Source organism: Myotis nattereri (genome assembly GCF_964212035.1).
Source record: "Myotis nattereri genome assembly, chromosome: 2".
NCBI lineage: Eukaryota > Metazoa > Chordata > Mammalia > Chiroptera > Vespertilionidae > Myotis > Myotis nattereri.
Window position 1 is genome coordinate 174,486,144 of NC_138076.1, and position 25,958 is coordinate 174,512,101.

At 40.0% G+C, this 25,958-nt stretch overlaps 1 protein-coding gene across 1 annotated transcript in view; it reads left to right on the forward strand.

Moving 5' to 3' along the window:
* SLC2A13 (solute carrier family 2 member 13) overlaps window positions 1-25,958 on the forward strand; it is a 289,411-nt gene that overhangs the window by 236,385 nt on the left and 27,068 nt on the right. The window contains exon 7 of the mRNA XM_081082602.1: window positions 2,128-2,253. Within this exon, the coding sequence (XP_080938728.1) occupies window positions 2,128-2,253 (126 nt within the window). The remainder of the gene's footprint in view (window positions 1-2,127; window positions 2,254-25,958) is intronic.

Below are 25,958 nucleotides of genomic sequence, written 5' to 3' on the forward strand. Positions count from 1 at the left end.
TTTGTTGAACGAATGACAGCGACAGAGCAGGGATTATTTACTAGACAGGCTGGGAAAGGGAGGTGTGGTCAGGGTTGGATGCTTGAAAGAGTGATGGAGGAGGCAAAGCATTATGGATAACACCCCATCTGTCTGACCTGTGTATGTGGTAGGTTCTCGGGAACTATCAGCTTTTATCCTTGAGTTTTCTGGCCTTTTATGGGAATCACTGGTTTTTAAAGAAATAAAGTAGAGTCATTTCTCTACAAATGTTTGAGTTGACCTTTCTCCAATAGCACCGTTAAAGCCATCGGAAGAATCGGGGTTCTTAGAGTCCGCTTCATGTGGGCAGAATAAACAAACAACAGGCTCGTAAGAAGTATCTTCCTTCCAGATGAGCCTGGTGTACTTCTCAAAGCCAAAAGCTCAGCCGGGAATGCCTTCTATCGCTTGGCTGCTTTTGCTCATCACAGAGGTGGACTGTCTCATGTTCACAGTGCTGTATCGCCTCTCTATCGCACATTGACCTTTTGGGGGGCTTTTGAAAGGCCTCCTTTTTGCTTTTAGGATCGGGCTGAAGTCGCATATAAACATAGGAATGGCTGTCTGCAAAGGAGAAGTTCACAGAAAGAGGCTGAAATGATGATCATCTCATTTTAAAGCGATGCCAGGATTTACCCATTTAGCTAAATGAATCAAAGCAGTCTTTTGAGTCAGGATTCACATCTTTTCCAGACAACTTAAGAGTGGTTCTTACCCTGTTTCTCCCCACACTCTTGTATGATTACTTGTCCGCAGGAGATATTTAAAAGTCTGTACTGACTGATCTCTAGTTGTAAAATAAGCAGGTCTCTGAAGTGCTCTTCCCTTTACCTCATAAATTTTTCTTATGATCCAATTCAAACATCACCTCTGAAGTTCCCCCCAGAGCTCCCAGGTGAATGATCACGCCGCTGTCCTTGGAGCCGTGCATAACTGAGTTCTCTCGCACTGCCATGCTTTACTTGGATACTGTTTCTCATCCTCACCTGTCATGCACCCAGGAGCAAGGACTTTGTCTATTTCATATCTCCAGTGCCTTGCGTGTGCCTGCCATGTCTGAGGCGCCAGAGTTGTCTGACCGATGAGTGTGACAGCAAGAAAACTCATTCTCCAAGCACACCGTGGTCGGCTTAGGCTGGAACATCGTTCCCTCTCAAGCATCTCCCCTGGATAGAATTTTCATGTAGTTAGGATACTGCTGTTAGGTGAGCAATGATTGATTGATTATGGCTCTGTGATCCAACCAATAGATGTGATTTATCTAGAGAAGAGTTAGCCTTTTTTTCTATACTACCTTCTTCTTTTTTAAAATGTATTTTTATTGATTTCAGAGAGGAAGGGAGAAGGAGAGAGAGAGAAACATCAAGGATGAGAAAGAATCATTGATCAGCTGCCTCCTGCATGCCCCCTACTGGGGATCGAGCCCACAACCTGGGCATGTGCCCTCACCAGGAATTGAACTGTCACCTCCTGGTTCATAAGTCAGTGTTCAACCACTGTGCAACACCGGCCAGGCTACACTAACTTGTCTTAAATTAATTATAATCCATAACTGACACTCTATATTTGTTAAAAGTACATGTGTCCACCAAGATTAACAATGATTATTATTTGGATGGCAGTGTTTTTGTATCTTAATTTTTTTTCTTTAGTTACAATTTATTTTATTCTTTGACTTTTTCTACTTCAGAATATATATTGGAAAAACGTATTTTCCATTAGGATGTGTTACATGATGGAAACAAGAGAAATAAATGCTTTAGTATAATTTGGAACCAGTTGGCCTGGATCAGGATGGGCCAGTCCATACTTTGGTAACAAATCTCAGTGGCTTAGAAAAGCATAGTTTACTAGTATTTGCTGCAGGTTGACAGGTTCTTCTACATCCAGTGTCTCAGATCCAAGCCTCTTCCATCTCAAAGTAGGTTCCGAAGGTGCTGCAGGAGGTGTGGGGAGATGGGAGAGTCCTTCCAGCTCTCACCGTCCTCATCACGTGTCACTTCGCCAAAACCAGTCTGAATGGACCCACGCTGACAGCAGAGTGGAAAATGCGGGGGAGCACCAGTTGTCTCTGCTAACACGAGTGTAACTCTTTTCATTTTACAGTTACTGTAATGAGTGTATGTTGGACCCAGATTGCGGATTCTGCTACAAGATGAACAAATCCACCATCATTGAGTCCTCCTGTATTCCAGTTAATAAAGCATCTACAAGTGAGGCAGCCTGGGGCAGGTATGTCACTCACTGTATACTGTGAGAATACACAGAGAATTTCACAAGGAGACCAGAGTTACTACACTTACCTTCGAGAACTGCATTTCTGTTAAGCTGGTCTTTTTTTTTTTTAATGGTCTTTCATACTTATCTTTATAACTACAGAGTGTCCCCCAAAAATGTACACACACTAAATGATTATAAAGTCAGTGTTTAACATACAGTTCATTTTCAAAATTTAAGAGAATTTGCAGAAATCAATACTTTTTTTTTTCAATGCCCGTTTTCAAACTGATGACCGTTCTGGTCCAGGCACTGCTGATAACACGAAGCCATGGAATGGCAAACATCAAGAATCATTGCATTTGGTATGTGTGTGCCCTCAATTCGCCATCTGTTGTGGTTTTGTACTGTAAACTTTTTCTATTATGTGTCCCCATACAAAAAATAAAGCTTAGTGGCACTTTGGGATAAATTTACTGTGTTCAAAGCTTAGTTTGGCTTCATCCATTATTTCAACTCAGTTAAACCTGAAAAGGAGTGAAAATTAAGTGAGTTAGCTGCTAAAGGATGTGTACATTTTTGGGGACACCCTGTATATTACTTTGCAGCATATACTCATGAGCGTGGGTGTAAAACATTGCAGCAGTATGTTTCGCAGACTTGGAGTGGAAAGCACTCCCGCCTGGACGTCAGGAACCCGGATCCCAGACCCACCTCTGCCCTGCTCAGTCAGAGTTTGGACCTTGAGGCAGGGGATCCTGTATGTTGTCAGGGCAGTTTTTCCCATTGCATATTTTTTAACGACACCAATAATTTTCAGACTCCCAAACTTAAGTGAAAGACAGAAGACTGTCAAATCAAAATGAATTAATGTCACTTTAAATTCTTTCACAGAACTCTTATTATCTTAGAGAACTTTCCTGGCGTTTAATGAAATTTAGCAAAATTAGGATAAAAGTTGGTGGTCACTGGCATGTAACCAGTCTGGGAAGCTATAAATCTTTTTCTTGCTTTTTAAAAAAAATATGTTTTTATTGATTTCAGAGAGAGTAAGATAAATGGAGAGAGAGATACAAACATCAGTGATGAGAGAGAATCATCGATCGGCTGTCTCCTGTACGCCCCCTACTGGGGAGCGAGCTCGCAACTCAGGCAATCAAACTATGACCTCAGTTCTTGGGTCAATGCTAAACCACTGAGCCACACAGGCCAAGCTAAATATTTCTCTTTTTGACAGATCACATTGGTTTGTAGTAGGCAAATAAATGAAATGTTTGTATACAACAAATAATCCCCACATTAATGAACTAATATTCACATCCATGGTCATAAAAAGCATATAAATATTCTTCAACATGGCTTTAACCTATTTTGTGTTTTAAATTGCGGTAAAGAGAATAGTATGTTCTCATCCTATCTGCTTCATAGTACTGATGCAGGTAATGAAATCTGTAATGAAGTACTTGTATCTCCTAGGAGCTATAAAGTACAATGTGTCATTATTAATCATTATACTGTTACCATTAATTGTTTTGTAAGAGAAGCACTCCAAGAAGTAGAAGTGAATTACATGTCAGTGAATGAAAATCCAGACCAAATTTTAAATACACTAATTACAAAGAAATATATTTAAAAAATTCAATTATTACTTAAAATCAAAGCTTTAAAAGAGCTCCTTTTAGAAACACTCAGCGTATAATTTGCATCAGCCAAGCTTCATTAGGGAGTTAATTGAGTGAATATTTCTGGGTGTAATAGTTTATAATTTTAACCCTATGATTCTTTTTCAGTAGAAAAAACCTGAAAGTTACTAGTCTAGAATTCCAACCATAATATGAAATCTGTGCATGCAGTTTCCTATATTTCATAGAATTCACTTCTAAACTTAGAGAAATGTTGACTAATGAAAGGAAACACTAAAATTAGACATTTCTCTTACTCTCAGAAGGTCTAGCGGTCAGAGGCTTTAAAATAGAGATTTTGTTGTTATTTTTTGCAAATAACAAAGTATATAATGCTTTAATAGAAATACATATTGTTTTGTTTCAATGTCTCCTTAACATTTTATTTATATTTTGAACTAGTATTCCTTCACTGCACACACTACTAGTGAAAAGTGAGGCACAGATAATATGTAAGAAGGAAAAATACAAAGAACTAAATGCAGTATATAAAGAACTTTTGTTTATAGAATCGTCTTAGAAAAATCTCAAACTCTTTTCTAAAAAAAAAAAAAATAGGTTGTCTGTGCTAGAAAGAAAATAAAAAGGTAGGATATGTTTACTATGAAAAAATTCTAAGATAGAATATCCATTTGTAGTTAAATAGCATTTACTATATTTTCGTTTATTAGTTGGTTGATGGGTTTTTTGCAAGTACCTGGAATGGAATTCTCAGGGAAAAATCTACCATTACCTTGGATTTACACCTGAAATATGTGATTTATATATATTTCAGGGTCAAGTATTAAGGCAGTTCATAGTTACATGGCCTGATGTGTAACTGTTTCCTGGAAAGACACCAGGTGGAATGGTAATACCATTCATTTATGATGGAAATGATCTGATGATTTTTATAAACTGAATTGTTTTAACATAATGAAAACCATTTGCCCATGTAATCAATTATATCTATGTTGTTGCATTTCAGTAATTTTTTAAAAAATAATTTAACTCTCCAAAGAAGATATACAAATGGTCAACAAGCACATATAAAACTGCTCACCATTGCTAATCATTAGGGAAATGCAAATTGAAACTATAGTGAGATAACATCTCATACCCATTAGGATGGCTGCTGTCACAAAAAATAAAATAAAATGGCAATGGTGGAGGATGTAGACAAATGAGAAAGTCTGTATACTGTTGATGGGATTATAAAATGGTGCAGCCACTACAGTAAACAGGATGGCAGTTTCATTAAATTTTACAATTGGATTACATATCACCCAACAATTCCATTTCTGGGTGAATATCCACAAGAATGAAAAACAAGGTTTTAAAGAGACATTTGAATACCCATGTTCACAGCAACACTATTGACAATAGCCAAAAGCTAGAAGCACCCCTAGTGTTACTCAGTGGATGAATGGATAAGCAAAATGTGGTGTTACATATGACATATTCGGACTTAAAGGTGATAAATTCTGGCACATACTACCCCATGGGGAACCTTGGAGATAAAATAGTAAGTAAAATAAGCCAGTTACAAACTGACAGATACCCTGTGACTCCACTAACATGAGGCGCCTAGAGTAGTCAGATTTACAGAGACGGAAAGAAGAAGGGCGCCGGGGTTAGGGGACAGTAGGGAGTTGTTTAATGGGTATGGAGTTTGTTTTGCAAAATGAAATTAGTTTCTGAGATTGCGTGCTCGTCATTGTGAATATACTTAACACTATTGAGCTATACACTTAAAACTTTTAAATGGTGAGTTAGGATGGTACATTTTGTGTTCTATGTATTTCACCACAATTAAAAATAAAAAGGGAAGCCCATTTAAAAGTCCTCTGGCATACTTCTAGAGGATACCACACGGTGAGCTGATGGAAAATCCGCTCCTGCCCGGTACCCCTGCATGTCCCGAACGCATCCCACACAGGTTTGTGCAAATACAGGTTTAGTTGGGAAATTAGAAAGAAACTTTAATGGGTTAAGAAATCATAATAAACAGAACATTAAAATCAATAACTGAAAAGAATCACACACAGTTAGACCTAGATCTGAGTTGGCCTGTAGAGTAAGCAGAGAATGGAAATTAAAATGAGGAAAAAATAATGCAGAGCAAAGAAATGCTAAAGAGAATCAAGAAAACAAAAGTTGTTTCCTAGAGAAGATCGATACAATGGAGAAACCTCTGATGGTGCTCTTTTAAGAAGAGAGAGAAGGCACAGATAAACAGTATTTAGAATGGAAGAAAAGCATGTAAGGCAGTGCTTCCCAACCTTCCTAATGCTGCGACTCTTTAATACAGTTCCCCAACCATAAAATTATTTTCGTTGCTACTTCATAACTGTAATTTTGCTACTGTTATGAATCATAATATAAATATCTGATATGCAGGATGTATTTTTATTGTTACAAATTGAACATAATTAAAGCATAGTGATTAATCACAAAAACAATATGTAATTATATATGTGTTTTCCGATGGTCTTAGGCGACCCCTGTGAAAGGGTCATTCGACCCCCAAAGGGGTCGAGACCCACAGGTTGAGAACTGCTGATGTAAGGTCAGATAGTAAAGATTTTAAAAATAATAAGAGAATACTATTAATAATGTTGTCCAATGTATTTGAAAACAGATAAAATGGACCATTTTCTAGAAAAAAATATAACTTTCTAAAACTAATTCAGCACCTGTGTGAAGTATGATTTTCATCCCCATTATACAGATGAAGACAGCGATGCATAGAGGATCCGAATGACTTTCTCAAAGTCAAAAAGCCAGTAAGTCCACCAGTTTTAGGGGAACAACAGTTGGGTAACAGAAAGGTACACATTTTAGAATCAGGTCATTTCAGATTTAAACTTTCATTTATCTTGTAAGTGGCCCTAGGACAAGGGCCTCTCTGAGCCCCATTCCTCATCTGTAACATGGTAATGATGTTATTGCTGTATTGAACAGTATTTTTTATGAAGATTAGATAAGAATGTTTCTTAAGACTGTTATAAAAATGTAATGCCCTGGGCAAATGGACACACAACATATCCTGTAGGAATATCTGTGTTTTTCTTAGATTTGTCAACAACACATTTCCTAGATTAGAATAAGCACTTCCTGCCAGACAAGTGCGTTAGAATACGTTCTCCTTATCGTGTCTTTTCACCCACTTCCACATCGTCCGTATGGCTCTCTATACACACAGACTCATCAATAATCTACTCTGGAACTTCAAACATCCTGACTCTTTAAAAGTACTGCTAATGAGGGCTACTTTCTTAATGTGCTGATTCAGTATTTGTTTCCTATAATGCAACATTTGTGCTCTGTAATTAGGCTCACTAAAATAGCTAGATAGACTCCCTACTTGGCAGTTCATTGTTCAGACTCGCACTGAATGCCTGGTTTGTTGTGTGCATTCAGCAGCGGTATTTTTCTCAAAGCTGCACTCTCATACAACACCAGCCTATTTTCCCAGCATTGCACCCCTCTCCATTCTAGTCATCAACCCTTTGTGACCACCCTATAATACCTGATTTCTAGTCAGTCCCTGTTTCTCTTACATTAAAAAAAAATATTCATCAGTTCATGCTTCTCTAAAAAGTAGTCTATACATTTTTTCTCACTTACAAGACTCTTAAGACTTTTAGGATAAGGATAGGGACCACGACTTGATTGCATGTGTTTGGTTAATATAAAGTAGCAATGGCACATTTTGGTTCATCTAACAATGGTGCAACTAAGCAACAGGTGTGGCACTGCAGAGGTGAAGTGTGGGAGGTGGGGCTTGTCAGAAAAGGAGCAGAGAGGAAGGAGAATGGATGGTTGGAGCTGATCCTGGACATGTGAGTTTGGATCAGAGTGTCTCTTTTAGGAATTTCTTTTACTTTTATAGGTACACTAGTGGCCTGGTGCACGAAATTTGTGCACATTAAAAGGGAATTAATTAGAGGAAATATTTTATATTGCTATTTGCCCTTTCTCTATAATAGAAGTGTCAGAGATGAAAGAAAATTAGTAAAATGCATATGAAAATCTCTCTCCTGTCAGAGTCTCGGGTACACCGCAGGACCCAGACTCAAGTCCCTGTCCACCCGCACCTCGAAATTGCGCGAGACCCAGATCCGGCCAGCCCCACCCCTGTCAAGCCCCGCAGGACAGAGGATGCAGCCTCAGGTCCCCCAGCTCGGCGCCAGGCAGGGGGGCACAGCCTCAGGTCCCCTGTCAAGCCTCACTGGGCAGGGAGCGCAGCCTCAGGTCCCCCGTCAAACTCCGCCAGGCAGGGGGCGTTGCCTCAGGTCCCCCGGCCCTGGCATGAGGGCGTGATGACCATTTGCATATTAGCTCTTTATTATATAGGATTTTTAAAGGTGTGGAAATCACACTGGAAATGATTAGAGGTGAATGATTTCATGGGATACCAAGATGGTGGATATGACATTGTATCACATAGTGAGATAACAGTTCCCTTCCAAATACTCTGAATCTATGAAGAAGAAAGTCAGCTGTCAATAGCATGGTTTTAGTAACACATTATCTAAATAGAGATGAATAACATTGCTGTGTTTTTGTCCCACTTTTATTATAACTCTGTTCTGTTCTTGCCTAAGTGTTTAGAATATCTGCTTCACTCACTAGGGAAGGATTTGATTTCCCATGCCCATTCAGTCTTACTCACATGGCTTGCTCTGGCTAAGGAAATGAGAGTGGAGAAAACAAACAGACATTTATTAACATGTATATCTCATAGATACATGAGAGAAATTTAGGGATGTGTAACCCAAAGAGGTGGCTTCAAATGCAGGCTTATATAGCATCTTCAGCAAAGAAAGATACATGACAAGAGAAAGAAAAAGAACCTTGAGTCTGTAGAGGTGGCAACTTGTAGGAAGGCAAATATATGGGGAAGGAATGGGCACCATAAAGTCTAGTTAGTAAGGTTGCTATGTAGATTCCCCTGGTGCCATCTCCATGCTGATAGGGTCTAAAGTTACTCTGTGATTAACGATTAACGTCTAAAGTTAGAAAGGGAAAGAGGGACACATTTGTCAATATTTGTCCTGCTTCTTGGCAAGTGGGGAGGGCAGAGAGCTTTTCCTCTGTTCACTGCTTCTTAATTGCCTTCAACTCAGAATGCAAAGTAGGCACATTCCGGTTTCCTTCACTTGGAATAACTGGGAACGGGTTACGCACCTGGGGATGTCACTTATGTCAGAGGGGTGACCTGTGGCAGAGTAGGAATGCTCGAAGTAAATTAGGACGCATGGCTAGAGGATAAAGCGCTGGAAAATGTGATCATGAAGGTATCCAAATAGGAAGGACAAAGTAGAGAAACAACTGGAGAAATACAGTGAAGATAAAACAGGGCAGGCCAAGACATGTTCAGAGAATGTGTATCTTGGAGACAGCTCAGAAAACACTGAGAACACAGTCAGCCTTCCCCGTGGTGAATTTTCTCATTTGCAGATCTCTCTCTCAGCCAGGTTAGGAAGTGCCTTGAAGTAAGCAGAATCGCTCCAGATATATTGGCAAAGTTCTCCTAAGACTGACAGCTTTGAGTTTTCTTACAGATTTAGTATTTGGTATCTATATACATTGGATATAGTTACTTTTAAAATATATATATTTAAAATACTAAAGGTCAAATAGTATGCATAGCATTAAATTTTATCTGCGCACAGAAATTATTTTATGAATGTAGATGAAGGGTACTGTATCTTTGTCTCATTAAATCCCTTAGCAGCCATCAGTTGCTTTTCTCAACTGGCTTCTATAAACGTTTCACGTCCTATAGTGCAACTATTTCTGCATTAAGTGAGGAGCTGGTAGAATATAAATTACTGAGAGCCTAAGTGTGTGGAGAAGATAAGCCACAACTGGAAGATGGCAGAGCCCATCCTAAATTGAAATAGGAGTAGCGTTAATAATCCTGTGGACTGGCCTATGACCTGTGGCAGCAATGTAACCATGACCGGTGACCTCCTCCATCCCACTCAACCATACACATATACCACACTCAAAATGAGCAACGTACAACAAACTTGGGAATTCATTGTGAGTCAGTCTCATTCTTTAAAAAGAGATTTTCTAGCCTTTGTGAATGTGTACCGAGTACTCAGGTGTAAGATGTTCAAAGAGGTTCACTCTTTTATGTCCCAGCTCCAAGATTGAATGAGATATTGTGTGAACTGCTGTTTTGTAAAGAGAAGGATAAAGTCACTCACTACCTATAAATCCTCTTTTGTTTTTATTTTTTCTTAAAAGCATCTGTGGCTCTTGGCATAATGAAATTGAGAATGATCGAAACCACATGGGAATAATAATACACCTGCCCAAGATAAATGATGGAGTATAACTAGCATATTAGATGTAAAACAAACTCACAACATCTGATCCTGTTGGCATTTTTTAATTAAAGTCTTTTAAACTCTTAAGAATGCTGATGTCCAGAATTCAGTAGAGCATTGCTTTTCAGCAGCTAATCCTCTTGAGCTAAGTAGAATAATGGCAAGTGGATAGAGGTTCTGGCAGCATAGCCCAGAGAGATCCAAAAAAGGCAGGTTTATTTGTGGTTTTTAAAAATCTAGTACTTTATTTTTTTAATTTACATGAATTTTCCTTAATATTCTAAAATATGGCCATACTCATCTATATATATAAAGAGCCAGGGTCCGTAATGACCGAAGGCTCGACCTAACACCAGAAGTCAGTGCTGGATTGCCCTGGCGACCCAGCACTGACTGCCAGGGCAGCGACCCAGGGCAGCGACCCAGCACTGACTGCCGAAGGGGGATGCAGATTAGGCCCTGAGAGAGGCCTGCAGAGAGAGAGGCAGGGTCTGATCTGCAGCCTCAGTGGCAGCTGATGACCAGCCATTCTGTCTCTCTCTCCCTCTCTCTCTTGCCGGGAGCCGGTCCATCCTTGCTGTTTCAAGGGACCTGGCATATATGGCATACTGTTCTTAATAGGCACTATGTGTTTTAACCAAGGTCTCTGAGAAAGGTTGTTTCCCCAGGTAGGGATTTTCCCCTGAAGTTAGGGAGGGAATAAAACCTCTTAACTAAGTGCCAGGTGGGTAATTAATCACTTTAACTATGAACAATCATGCTTAAGCTACATAATCTTTACTCCCTGGAATGGAGATAAGAAACACCCTAACCTTTGTAATAGAGATTGATAGGATTTAATCAACTGGTAGAAATACAGATGCAACAAGACAGAAAGAGACAGAACTCAGAATACAGAGAGAGAGACAGAACCTAGGCACAGAACCTACACAGAACGTTCTCTAGGGACAGAAGAACTTCGCTGGAGAGAACATGGCAAAAGATCCTGGAAAGAAACTGGCCTCAGAACCTAGAGACAGAGCCTAGCGAGAGAACATGGCAAAAGATCCTGGACTGAACCTGACTACAGAAATTGGCAAGAGAACCTGACTAGAACCTGGTGACTGAACCTGGCTGGAGAACCTAGCGAGGGAACATGGCTACAGAACCTGGCTGGAGAACCTGGAGAACCTGGCTGGAGAACCTAGCAAGAGACCATGGACACAGAACCTGGCTGGAGATCCTAAACAGAACTTCGCTGGAGATCCAGACCAGAACTTGGCTGGAGATCCTGGCTGGAGATCCTGGCTAGGCTGCTGATCAACTGAACGCTGTCTCCGTGTCATTCCTTCTTCGCCGACTCCGTCCACACCTTTGGGGACCCCTGGACCCGCTGGGGTTGGACCCCGGCTCTCTCTCTCTCTCTCTCTCTCTCTCTCTCTCTCTCTCTCTCTCTCTTCTGAGCTTCACTAGCAGCCACACCTCTGTTTCTCTCTGGGCCTCCACGGGGCTGCTGATCAGCCCCGCCTCTTTTGTCAGGCCCAGAGATAGGCCTGGAGACACTGACTGGCCTAGAAACCAACCAATCAGAACCAAATCTGGATGAAGTGCCAGGAGCCAATGGCTGTCTAGGAGGCAGAGCTTTTGATGCTGACTGGCATCCAAACCAACCAATCAGAACCTAATCTGGGTGAACTGCGAAGGCAGAACCTAAGGTGGGGGCTGAGGAGGGGTTTTAAGGGCAACAGCTATTTGGTGTAAGGTGTAAGAAAGCGGTTCAATTTTTTAATGACTGGTTTGGTAATACAGTGCATATGGCTGGCTATCAGTCCAGATATAGGGATTATGTGTTTTTGTTTGCCAAGAGCATCTCCTCCTGCTGAAAAAGGCCGCCCTCCCCGCCCCCCCTCCATTTAAGCAATCCTATCCTATATAATCTATCTATACTAATAAAAGGGTAATATGCCAATTAGACCGGGTCGACCAGCCACCTTCCAGATGTCCGACTTCCTTCCAGACAAAGCCATCTTGGTAGGGGCTGAGGCAGAGACCATTAGGGGCGATCAGGCCGGCAGGGGAGGGCAGTTGGGGGTGAGATCAGGCCACAAGGGGAGGACAGTTAGGGGCAATGAGACAGGCAGAGGCAGTTGGAGGTGATCAGGCTGGCAGGGAAGGGCAGTTAGGGGTGAGATCAGGCCGGCAGGAGAGGGTAGTTGGGGGCAACCAGGCCGGCAGGGGAAGGCACTTGGAGGCGAGATCAGGCCAGTGGGGGAGGGCAGTTAGGGTTGAGATCAGGCTGGCAGGGGAGGGCAGTTGGGGGCAATAGGGCCGGCAGGGGAGCAGTTAGGCATCAGTCAGGCTGGCAGGGGATTGGTTAGGGGGTGATCAGGCTGGCAGGCAGAAGCGGTTAGGGGCAATCAGGCAGGCAGGCAGGCGAGCGGTTGGGATCCAGCAGTCTCGGATTGTGAGAGGGATGTCCCCCAAGGGGTCCCAGATTGGAGAGGGTGCAGGCTGGGCTGAGGGACCCCCCTCCCCCCCGTTGCACAAATTTTGTGCACCGAGCCTCTAGTTTTAATGTAATGATTCTTCTTTCTTATCCATTGATTTTTCTGGAGAGCCCCAATCTACCACCTCTCATTTCATCTATTCCCCCAGCAGTGAGAAAAAACTTTTGTTCCTAAAAAATGTGTGCTGTTTTATTCTGCAGCATGTTAGTACATGTGCTAACTTGACAATACAGTATAGCCCCAACCCAGAAACAGTTAAGCATAGACTCAACCCAGAAATGAACCCCTAGTTCACAAAAGTTAAAACATAGGCAAATTCTAATGATACTTTCAGATCTCAGTTCAGTATCAGTCAAAGACACTTACATGCCTCATGGATTTAAATGTTATAGTTAGGATTGTTGCAAACACGGTATGTTCTCTAGTAGAGCTAATTGAATAAGACTTGAACATCTAATTGAAATTCTTGAACAAATTTTTTGCTCAGAACAGAAGTAAAAGTATTTCAGAAATCTATTCTTCATAAAATTATTGATTTTTGAAACACAAACATTCACAGATTACTTTACTTCTGCAGTTTTTTGGCTATCTTCATTTGCCATTTGACTCTTTTTTACAGAATGGTGGACTGTGAAATAACTAAGGTAAGTTAATCATTTTCCAGACTGGAAATGTAAGACATTATTTCTTTGTAGCTAGCACATATTAAGATACTTGTCAGCTATTACTCCAAAACAGCAGATCCTCGTGCACTTAAGTATAACTGCTCTCTCATATGTTGTATATAATCTGTAATTATGTTCGCATGTTGTACTAGGATTGTACCTATTTGTCTCTAACTATCACCAAATGGGATTATGCCTGACATACAGAAATCTCTCCATACATATGAATATTATTGAAAGAATAGTGTTAAGGAAAAAGAACCATGAGTCCTGTAGATATTTTGACAAAGAATCTGTCTATTTCATTCTTCTGGGTGATTTTGTGTCATTGGAAAAGACCAGAATTTTTTTAAGGAACTTGTAGTGGAAGTAACAATAGCTAACATTAATAGCCACACCATCACCCTTATCTACTACAGCTCACAGTATTCTTTGCCTGATTCTATTTCCTCTTTTTCTATTTCTGACTCGGTTGGGTATATGGGATTCAGGAAGATTCTTTTAGAAATCTAAAATCAATGGGCAGCTTAGCCCTTGCATAACAGGAAGGGAGGGACTAACTGGAGTCAGAAGATTTTGATTTGTGTTTTGACTCAGTAACTGACCAGAGTATGGTCTTGGGTCATTTATTTTGCCTCTCTGACCCCCAGTCTCCTAATCTTTAAAATGGAAGGCAATAATAACACTACATCTTGCTTGTCATGCAAGATCATTGAGAAAGTCAATTGAAAATGTATGTGAAAAGAATTTGGACTCTTGATTTTAAAAAAAAACAAAAACCACAACACACCATTATAAATCTCATTTCCACAATCTACCTTACTTACTGTTTAAACTGAGTAAAACTACATATCTAATTCGCAAGTGTAGAATTAAAACTGTCTTTCTTAAACATGCCAGTATTTTAGGATAAAAGAAGAGTTCCTTTTCCTACAAATACTTTCTTAAGTTTGCAAGAAGTTTCATCAATATATTTTCATTAAATCTTACACCATTATAACGGGAGCGTTTTTCACTTTCTTTATTGATAATTAATAGAACAAATAGTAATCGATAGAACAGACAAAAATAGTAATGACACAGAAGACTTGAACAGTACTGTCAGTCTACTGTGCCTAACTGACCAGACATTTATAGACATTCCACTCAACAACAGCAGAATAAATATCCTTTTCAAATGAACATGGAACATTATCAACATCTACAGTATTTTGAGCTATAAAACAAGTCTCAACAAGTGTTAAGTAACTAAATTCATAGAAAGTATAGTCTCTGACCACAGTAAAATTAACTTAGAAATCAGTTTAAAAAAAAAGTTTTCATAAAAATTCCTAAATACTTGCAAATTAAACAGCGTACTTCCAAATAACCATGGTATAAAGAACAAAACACAAGAAAATTAGAAAATATTTTTGACCCAATGAAAAAAAAACATAAAAATGTTGGGATGCACCATAAAGCAATGCTTTGAACAAATGTCTGGTTTAAAATAATTATATTAGAAAATAAGAAAGGTCTAAAATCAATGATCTAAACTGCCAATTATGAAGCTAGAAAATGAAGAGCAAATAAAATCCAATGTAAGTAGAAGAAAAGAAATATAGAGTAGAAATCAATAAAATAGAAAATGGGAATGCAGGAGATAAAGTAAATGATATCAAAAGCTATTGTTTTAAAGAGCTCAAAAGTTGAATTATGTTATATGTAGACTCATCAATGGTGTTGGGGGACGGGGAAGAGAAATTTACCACTATTAGAATTAAAAGAGGATTTAAACGGAATGGACAAAATCTGGTGAATGATACCAGATATTTAAGGGAGAAATCATGCTATTCCTACATAAACTATTTCAGAAAATGGTAAAAGGCTAAACTTTGCAATTCATAAGGTATCATATTGGTACCAAAACCATATAAATTCTATAAGAAAGGAAAATTGCAGATAAAAATTCCAATATTCCTCATATACAAGAGTGGGCAAAAGTTGGTTAAAGTAACAGCCATCATTACCTAAAAGATAAATTATAAGTAAGGATATGAAAGAATAACAACAATAATAAAAAGACAATACAAATAACTAATACAATAATTAATAAATACATAATAAAAGAATAAACTTTGTTTCTCATACGATTGTAAGCATACTTTTGCCTACCATTGTATATAAACACAGAAATTCTCAAATTGAATTCAACAATATAAAGGAATGCACAGTTTATTTAACATTTAAAATTAATTGATTTAATTCACTATATTAGTGAGCAAAGGAGAAAAACCATATGCAGGAGATGCAGAAAGTTTTTTTGACAATATTCAACATCCATTTGTAATAAAAACTCTGAGAAGGCTATAGTAAGGTATGTAACCTTTGGGAATTGGCCTTTTTCTCAGCCTAATTCTTGAGATTCATGTTGACGTATCAATATTTCATTCCTTTTTATTGTTGACTAGTATTGCATAGCATAGGATGTACCTCTGTTTGTTTAGCCATTCATCCACTGAAGATATTGGGGTTATTTCCAGTTTTAACTTCTAAGAAGTAATTTTCAAGTACTTTGATTTCATTATAACCTGACATAGCATTTGTGTTCCTATATATACTTAAACACTTTGGAGAATTCTCCTGTATAAAATAGTTTAAGATCTTTTTTTCTGAATCTGTTTATAAGGAAGTTTGCTTGAAGAAATTATATCTTTTCAAATATGGCAGAGTTTCATTTATGTGGCACCCAGATCTATCTTGGATTAGATTTTATCAAAGCTGAGAACATGTCTTTTAATGGACATTTTATAATTTGCAGGTAAAAATAAATGTAATCAGCATTCTGTGTAGCTTCTAATTAGAGATTAGGGAGAAATGTACCCAGTAGCGTTTTGGAAAAGGGACAGAACATTTTATCCTGGAAAGGGGTGATTCATCGGGCACCTAGGGCCAGTTAGGTATACTCCTTAAGAATACTTTACAATTTGTTGGGCAAAGGTTTGGTTCTGAAACATCCTTCATTCCCTTCTCAAGTGGGTTGAGAGCTTGTGCTCTGATCTTCCAGCTTCAGAGGTTCCAGACAAAATCGGGAGCGTCAACTCTGAAATGCAAACTTGTCAGTAATGTTTTTCTTAATTTTTAGTTCATGAAATTGCATTCTTGGGAGCTCTTGTAAAACCATTTCATCAATCTGTATACAAATGGGTTCTGTGATTTTAAATAACCTGTTCCGTAGCTAAGATTGTGGGCTCTGGGCTTTCTCAGCGGTCATTTCAGAAAGAAGCAGGGAACTGCCACTGCTCAGGACAGTGCTAACCGAACACAACAGCTATTAGTTGTCTCTTGCTGGTTTGTCCAGTCACCTGTGAAACTAGGCAGAACCAGCCCACAGCTTGCTGTTTTCTGCTGTGTTTCCAAAATATCCATTCAGTGATTTTTCTTTTTTCCATTCAGGGAACAAAAGTCGGGGGAAGGCCAGCTAACTAACTTCCCTTTATCGTCATTTGTCTAAGATGTGTGGGGAACGTCCTGCCCATGGGCCATGTAAGACCCATAAAGTCATTTGGTCTGGCCCTGCCAAGGCATTAGGGGTGAGTTAATTAAATGTTTGACCAAATACAGCTGGATAACTTTTAAGTTGAGGTTTTGTACAGCCCTCGAATGATGTTGTAAATATCCAAATGGCCATTGGCAGAAAAAAGGTTCCCCACCCCTGGCCTAAGACCTTAACTCTGTCTTGCCCACCAAGTTCCAGGTTCCTTGGTGCCTGAGTTACTGAGGAGGCGCTGCCCCGAGATTCCCTTCACTTCCCTTTGCATTTCAATGGACCGGTTATTTATGTAAAATGGATTTTTAAACATAACAGTATTTACAACTTTTTCAAAAAAAATTTAAGCATGTTGCAATGTGTCAGTTTTTAGACCAGTCGCCTCTGGGAGTAGACTCTGAAAAGAAAAACAAATCGGAGGCATTAAGAACCCGAGAGAAAGACCAACAAACACAGTTGGTGCTGCTGCCTGGAGTGATGCATCACTTTTCCAAGGCTCTCTTCACACTACACCCAGACTCCTACTTCTGCAGGTGCCGTGGGCCCTACCACTACCACTCTCCCCTGGATTACTAGAGCTTCCTAGTCGCCTCCCTGCTTCAACCCTGGCCCTTGACCCTCCCCACCACCTGTTCTGCACAGAACAGCCACAGTAAGCCTTTAAAACTGGAAGCCCTGTCACGCTGCTCTTCTGCCCAGGACGCTGTGCTGAGGTCCCACGTTACTTAGGACAAAAGCCACACCCTACAAAGCCCGCACACTAAGCATAGGCCTCCAGTGCTGTCTTCCTTGCTCACTACACTGCAGCCTCTGTTCCTGCAGATATCCAGCCAGCTTCCATCTTGGGCTTTCACCCTTGTCTAGAAAGCTCTCCTTTCAGATACCTGTAAGGGGAGCACTTTTCCTTCTCTGCTCAGTAGTCACCTTGGCCTTGAGCCCTTCCCCAAGAGCCCTATAGAAATAGCAAAGTACCCCTGCCTGGACTCCTTGCACTACTCACTCTGCTTTATTTTTCTTTTTAGTGCTTATAATACTGTGTTTATATTCAGTATGTAGATATAAACATATTAGTGTGTTTATTGATTTTCTGTGTGCCCATCTACAATATAGGCTCCATGAGAGCAGAGAACTTTTCTGTTTAGTGCTGTAGACAAATACCTGGAGCCTAGGAGTCATGTAGTAAATATTTATCGAGTAAAGTAATTAACGACTCTGCGTCCCCTTTGTTTTATACTGCATTACCAAAAGTGGCAGAATAAGCTAAGAGCAAAAGAATCAGGGAATACTAAAGCCATTTAATGAGCATAACATGAGTCTGGTAAATAAATTGGTTTTGACAGATAAATTATTATTTTTATTAATCTAGCACTTTCTAGAGAGTTAATGTTAAACTCTACCATTATGATTGTGAAGTTGTCAGTTTTTCTTTGAAATCCTGTAATGTTGCCTTACATGGCTTAAAATATATTTAATCAGGTGTTTACAAGATTAGAACTATTATATTTTTGTCATGAAACGAACCCTTTATTATTTTGTATGATTTATCCTTGAGAACTGCTTTTGCCTTAAAATCCACTGTGTCTATTATTGTGAAGTTTCACCAATTTTATTTTTGTTAATATTTATGTTTATTTTTTCTTTATAAATATTTCAGTTGTCTGTGTCCATATGTATAGGTATTTCTTCTAAACAGCATATATAGTATTTTCCCCACCATTCTAACCAACTGTATTTTTATCAAGTCACAGCTTGTTTGCATTTATTGACATGTGCACCAGCTTTTACATATATATATAAAAAAATTTTTTTATTGAGTTTTTTACAGAGAGGAAGGGAAAGGGATAGAGAGTTAGAAACATTGATGAGAAACATTGATCAGCTGCCTCCTGCACACCTCCTACTGGGGATGTGCCTGCAACCAAGGTACATGCCCTTAACCAGAATCGAACCTGGGACCCTTCAGTCCACAGGCTGATGCTGTATCCACTGAGCCAAACCGGTTAGGGCTGTACCAGCTTTTTATTCATAATTTTTTGTTCCATCTTTTTGTTCCTTCTACTTAGTTTCTAAATTCATATTCACAGACATGTGAATATATAAATACTAGAAGCCCGGTGCATGAAATTGGTGCACGGGTAGGGTCCCTAGGCCTGGCTGGTGATCAGAGCCGAGCAGGGCCTTCCAGCTGCCGGCCGGGCCTCCCTTCCCTGGCTGCTCGCTGCCAGCAGGGGCCTTCCTTCATTCCATGCCACCCCCTTGGTGGTCAGCGCACGTCATAGCGAGTGATAGAATTCCCGGTCTCCCAGTCAAACTCCAGTAGGGACACTTTGCATATTAGCCTTTTATATATAGAGATATGAACAAAGATACTTCTTTCTATTCTGTATCTTTTAGAAGCTTTTCCTGCAAGAGTGTTCATAATAGACTCCCCCAAGTTTCGTCCATTTATTTTTCCATCACTCTTAAATGATAGTAACCTGGACATAGAAATCTAAAAGTACAGCTCTTTGTTCTCAGGACTTTAAAAATGGTGCTCCATAGTCTTCTGAGCAGAGTGCTGCCAGGTGAGGCATCATTCCTTTCTTAGTAGTCTTTACTTTCTTTGGGTGCTTTCAGCCCTTGTCTTGGTGTTCAGTATTCTGTAGTTTCACAGTGATGTACCTTGCTGTCAATTTAATTTTATTTATCCTAAGTGATCATTGTTCTTTGTAAATATAAAGTCTTGTCTTTCAGCAATTTATGAAGAATTCTCAGCCATTATATCTTCATATACTGTTCCCCAGGATGATCCGCTTCTGTCCTCTTGGAATTCCAGTGTGATGCATATTGGCATCACATTCTGCCCTCTGTGGCTCTTATTTCATCTCTTTTCTGAGTGCCATGTTCTGGGAAATTTCCTCAGATTATTCATCCACTTCTCTAATGTTCTTCACTGGGGTTTAATCTGCTGGTTAGCACATCTATTTTTTTTTAATTTCAAAAAAGCTGATTTTAAATATAATGTTACATGCAATAAACTTTAATATGTCAAGAAAAATAATCTTAAATATAATGTTACATGCAATAAACATTAATATCTCAAGAAAAAATTATTTTAAATAAGATAATATTACATGCAATAAACACCAATTGTTCAAGAAAAATGATCTTACATATAATAATATTACATGCAATAAACATTAATACTTCAAGAATAAAAGGATTTTAAGTATAATAATATTACCCAAACTGTACTAACATAGTATGCTATCACAAAAGTTGTAGGAAATATTAAAAATCTTCAAATAACAGAATTACTTCTATTATATTCTAGTATAGCCCCCCCCCCCTCACCCCCCGGCCCTCTGGCTCTATTTTTGTTTATTAGTTTATGTTGTTCATTGTATTCCACAAATGAGTGAGATCATATGATATTTATCTTTCTCTGACTGGGTTATTTCACTTAGCATGATGCTTTTAAAATCTATTTTATCGGATGTGAGTATTGCTACTCCAGCTTTTTTTTCTTTTCCATTTGCATGGAAAAATTTTTTCCATTCCTTCACTTTCATCCTGTGTGTGTCTTTTGTCTTGAGGTGGGTCTCTTGTAGACAGCATATAGTAGGCTCATGTTTTTGTATCCATTCAGCTACCTTACACCTTTTGATTGGAGCATTTAATCCATTTACATTTAGGGTTATTATTGAGAGGTACTTATTGGTATAGCCATTTTAATTCTGTATGGCTAGGTTTCTCTCTCTGTTTCTTCTTCTCAGCAATCCTTTAGCATTTCTTGTAATGTTGGCTTGGTGGTGATGAACTCCTTTAGACTTTTTTTTATCTGGGAAGCTCTTTATTTGACCGTCTATTTTGAATGATAGCCTTGCTGGATAAAGTAACCTTGGTCTCAGGTCCTTGCTTTCCATTACCTTGAGTACTTCATGCCATTTCCTTCTGGCCTGTAGAGTTTCTGATGAGAAATCAAGTATCAGCCTTATGGGAACTCCTTTGTAGGTAAAAGTTTTCTTTTCTCTTGCTGCCTTTAAGATTTTCTGTTTGTCTTTAATTTTTGGCATTTTAATTATGATGTGTCTGGTCGTGGGTCTGTTTGGGTTCTTCTTGTTTGGGGTTCTCTGTGCCTCCTGAACTGGTGTGACTTTTTCCTTTACCAGGTTAGAGAAGTTTTCTACCATTATTTCTTCAAACACCTTCTCTATTCCTTTCTCCCTTTCTGCCTCTTCTGGCACACCTACTATTCTAATATTGTTATGTTTCACATTGTCCTACAGCTCCCTTAAGCTGTCCTCCTGTTTTTTAATTGTTGTGTGTGTTTTTTTCTTTTTGGTTCTCTGATTGAGTGATATTTTCAACTCTGTCTTATAATTCACTCATTCAATCCTCACCTTCCCCTAATCTGCTTGTATTCCTTCCAATGCATTCTTTATTTGTGTTATGTCATTCTTTATCTCAGACTGTTCTTTTTTCATAGTTACTATATCTTTTTTCATACTGTTGAGCATTTTTAACATCATTACTCTGAACTCTGTTTCAGATAAATTTCTTATCTCTGCTTCATTTATCTTCTGGAGAATTCTCTAGTTCTTTCATTTGGGGGTTGTTTCTTTGTTTCCTCATTTTGGTTGTTTGGGTTTGTGACTATGTATTAGGTAGATCCTCCACACCTCTCAATCTCTAGTGTAAGACAGTGTCAAAGGCAGTTTCTGACTAGTTGGACCAGGCAAAGACTCAAAGCCTCCAGAGACCTCCTCTGTCTACAGAGCAATAGGATTCCTACTTGAATTGTCCCCAGTCAATAGCCCTTAGGTGTGGCGAGAGTTTTTTTTAACAGAGTGGGCAACTGCTTCTGCCTGGAGGCTAATTGTGACTTTTAATCTCTTAAGTAGCCTTAGGGCAAGGTGTTTTCCAATATGGTGTGTTGACTGTCTTGCCCCAGACAAGGCAGATGTCTGTATAGGAAAGATGTCCTCAGATGTGTGAGGGAATGACTCAGCCCAGGAAACTTGGGATGTCTGTCTTCTGAGCTCTATCGCCCGAGTCCCCAGTCCTGGGTTCTGCTCTCACAGCTTCACACTCCCTTCACACTCCCTCTGCCAGAGCACAAGGTGGGTGGTTCTACTGGGAATTTTTGTGCATTGGTCCTTTAAGAGGGTGCCCAAACTTTCAGCTGCCACTCCCTGGCAGATAGCACCCCACTGCTTTTCACAGCCAGATGTTATGTGGGTACCCTCCTCCATTTGGTGCTCTCTGCTGGGGAGCCCAGCTTCGGGATTAGATCCCAGAGTTCTCAGTGGCACCTCCCCACACACACACACATACACACAGCTGAGATATCCCTCCGGGACTTCAGTTGCCATCTATGGGTGCCCAGACAGCCCTTTCACGCCTCTGCCCCTCCTACCAGTCTCTATGCTGTCTCCACCTTCGGTCCTTGGGTATCAGGGCTCACTCCTGTGAGTTTCCCATTGATTATTCAGGAAGCCTTTCTGTATTTCAGTTTAATTCCAGCTTGTTCCTGGGAGCGTGTCCATGCAGCAGCCTCCTACTCTGCCGCCAGTTTTAATCTCCCTAGCACATCTATTGAAGGGTTTTATTTCTATGACTCTGCATATTTAGGAAGTTATATTTGATTCCATTTCAAATATAAATATTTTACAGTGTTTTCTTTTTATCACATTTTAGATACCTTCTGTAAATCATTTATCATGCTTATTATTTGCCTCTAAGTGATAGTTTTTAGGCTAAAGTTTTTGCAGTTTTGATTCTGCTAGTTTTCTGCTGTTATTATCTGTTGGTGATTGATCACGGTAGGTTATTTCTTTATGTGTTTTGTATAAGTGCAACATAGTTCATTTTCAGCACAGTTTTTATCTGTGGCAATCCTGTGTGGCCCGAACTTGTCCTTCCAGAGATTTTTTTTGCATTTGCTTCTGTTAGATACTGCAGGGCTGTCACCAACCTGTAGGCTTAAGAGGACACCAAGAGTGGCTGCTCTGTGCCCTGTACTTCAGGTGGGGCCGGTGTGGTGGTTGCATGTTACTGTACTTTTCTGAACATTATTACAAGTGAATTTAGAAATGTCTGCCTTCCTAGATCACAGGGGCCCATGGGAGATAACTACAATGAGGCCTCTTCAAATTGTCTTTGCAGACTCCACACAGGTTGAAAAGCCCTTCTAGTGAACTTTACTGTCCTAGGACATATTTTTGTTACTTTTTCTGGTTGGATGGTCCTAGATTATTCAGTGTACACTAAGAAATCTCAATCAAATTCTCATGAGAGAGAAGCTTATATGTATTCATAAGACACACACGGGTGTTTCAACCTGCGTTTAACCAGAAGAGACAAGTTTCTTGTCTCTCCCTGCCAGTGGGTGGATTTTTCTTCTCATACACCTTTTCATCTAGTGTGCTCCCCTTGGGCTTCGATAAAATCCAATCTCCTGCAAGATCCTCTTCAACCTGGCGCTTATCTACTTCTCTGGCCTCATCTGCTGCTACTGCATTCCTCTCTCTTCCATCCATCAGTCCTCTTATCTTTTCTGTTGCTCAACTATGTCAAGGTTATTTTGCTCTTCCCTCTCATAGAATGTCCTTTTACCATTGTCACATAGATCTAGCTCATAGATCTAGTCATTCAGATCTCACTTATCTGCAAGACCAAGACATGTTGGACTCAGTATAAAATAAAAATACAAAGCCCCTTATTAAAACTTTCAATATAGTGACAGTGTTAGCCATGTGTAGGCTCTCCTGGGCAGGGGGCTCTGTGCACGCACACACTCATGAAGCTGGCTTCGCTTTCCCTCGCTGGCCAATCGAATGCCCTCTGTCTAACGCACTTCGTTTTCCTCTGTCTCCTCCACTTAGTTTTTATCTGTCCTATCACTCTGATATTTTTTTCTTTATGACAATTACCACTACCTGAAATTATTTGCTTATGTAGTATCTATAGATAATTGCTAGAATATAAACTCTGTGCAGACAGTGACTTCTGTATTGTTCTCTGCTGTAGCACCTAGAATGGTGCCTTGGCTCAGTAAATGTTTTGTTTTATGAGCAAATAACTTAGTCCATTGATTTCTGTGTTACAAATAGCAACCTACTTTAAGGCCAAATATATTTCAGAGTAGCTTATTTTATCCCCCCCAAAGCCAGAAATTCTCAAGCAGCATGTTTTTATTTTTTTTAATTGATTTGAGAAAGAGAGAGGAAGGGAGAGGGAAACATCAATGAGAGAGAACCATTAATCGGCTGTCTCCTGCACACCCCCTACTGGGGATCAAGCTGGCAACCCAGGCATATGCCCTGACCAGAAATCTAACCGGTGTTCTTGGTGCAGGGGGTGATAGTCAACTGAGCCATACCAGCTAGGGCTCAAACAACATATGTTTTGTTTTTGTTTTTGTTTTTTTTTTAATATTTTTTATTGATTAAGATATTACATATGTGTACCCTCTACCCCCCCTCTCCCCGCTCACCCCCTCATCCCCCCGTTGTCCGTGTCCATTGGTTAGGCCTATATGCTTGCATATAAGTCCTTTGGTTGATCTTTCCCCCTTGCCCCCACCCTCCCCTACCTTCCCTCCAAGGCCCGACAGTCCAATCAATGCCTCTCCGTCTCTGGATCAGTCCTTGTTCATCAGTTTATGTTGTTCATTATATTCCACAAATAAGTGAGATCTTGTGGTATTTATCCGCTCTCCAGTTCCATCCATGCTGTGGCAAATGGTAAGAGTTCCTTTTTCTTCTTCCTCTTCTTAAAGAATACCTTTCAGCTTTCCATATAATGCTGGTTTGGTGGTGATGAACTCCTTTAGCTTATTCTTATCCGTGAAGCTCTTTATCTGACCTTCCATTCTGAATGATAGCTTTGCTGGATAAAGTAATCTTGGTTGCAGGTTCTTGCTATTCATCTCTTTGAATATTTCTTGCCACTCTCTTCTGGCCTGCATGGTTTCTGTTGAGAAATCAGCTGACAGTCGGATGGGTACTCCCTTGTAGGTAACTGACTGTCTTTCTCTTGCTGCTTTTAAGATTCTCTCTTTATCTTTTGCTCTTGGCATTTTAATTATGATGTGTCTTGGTGTGGTCCTCTTTGGATTCCTTTTGTTTGGGGTTCTCTGCCCTTCCTGGACTTGTAAGTCCATTTCTTTCACCAGGTGGGGGAAGTTTTCTGTCATTATTTCTTCAAAAAGGTTTTCAATATCTTGCCCTCTCTCTCCTTCTGGTACCCCTATAATTCTGATGTTGGTACGCTTGAAGTTGTCCCAGAGGTTCCTTACACTATCTTCATATTTTTTGAATCTCTTTTCTTTTTTCTTTTTCGGTTGGGTATTTTTTGTTTCTTTGCATTTCAAATCTTTGACTTGATTCTTGGGATCCTCTTGTCTGCTGTTGGAGCTCTGTAAAGTATTCTTTATTTCAGTCAGTGTATGCATAATTTCTAATTGGTCCTTTTTCATGACCTCCATGGTCTCACCATACTCCTTGAGGGATTCATTAAATTTATCAGCGGTTTCCATAAAATTCTTGACAAACCTTATAAACGTGGCCTTGAACTCTATATCCCGTTGTCTGGCCTCCTCCGTTTCTGCCAATTGTGACCTGTTTCTTTGTCTCCGCATTTTGGCTGCTTCCCTGTGTTGATAGAGTGGCCTGCGCGCCAGGTGTCCTGTAGGGCCCAGTGGCTCAGCCTCCCCAGTTACCCGGGGTGGACACTCTTGGTGCACTCTTGGTGCCTGGCTTGTTGTAGGATCACTGGGAGGAATTGACCTCCAGGCCAATTGGCTGTGGGAAGCAGCTGTGTCTGAAGTGGGAGAATGGTCCCCCTCTGACCACTGGGTACAGTGGCTCCTGGATCTAAGGAGGTGCTAATTCAGCCCCTGCCTGAGGCCACACAGCAGGAACTACGAAGAGGCTCAGCTGTGAAGCAATGCAAGCCGCTGCGGGGCCTTGGGTCTTCTCTTGGAAGTTCCGGGTCTGGCTGGCCCGGCTGCAGTTAGGTAATTATCAGGTTGCAAAGTTCTGGGGCAT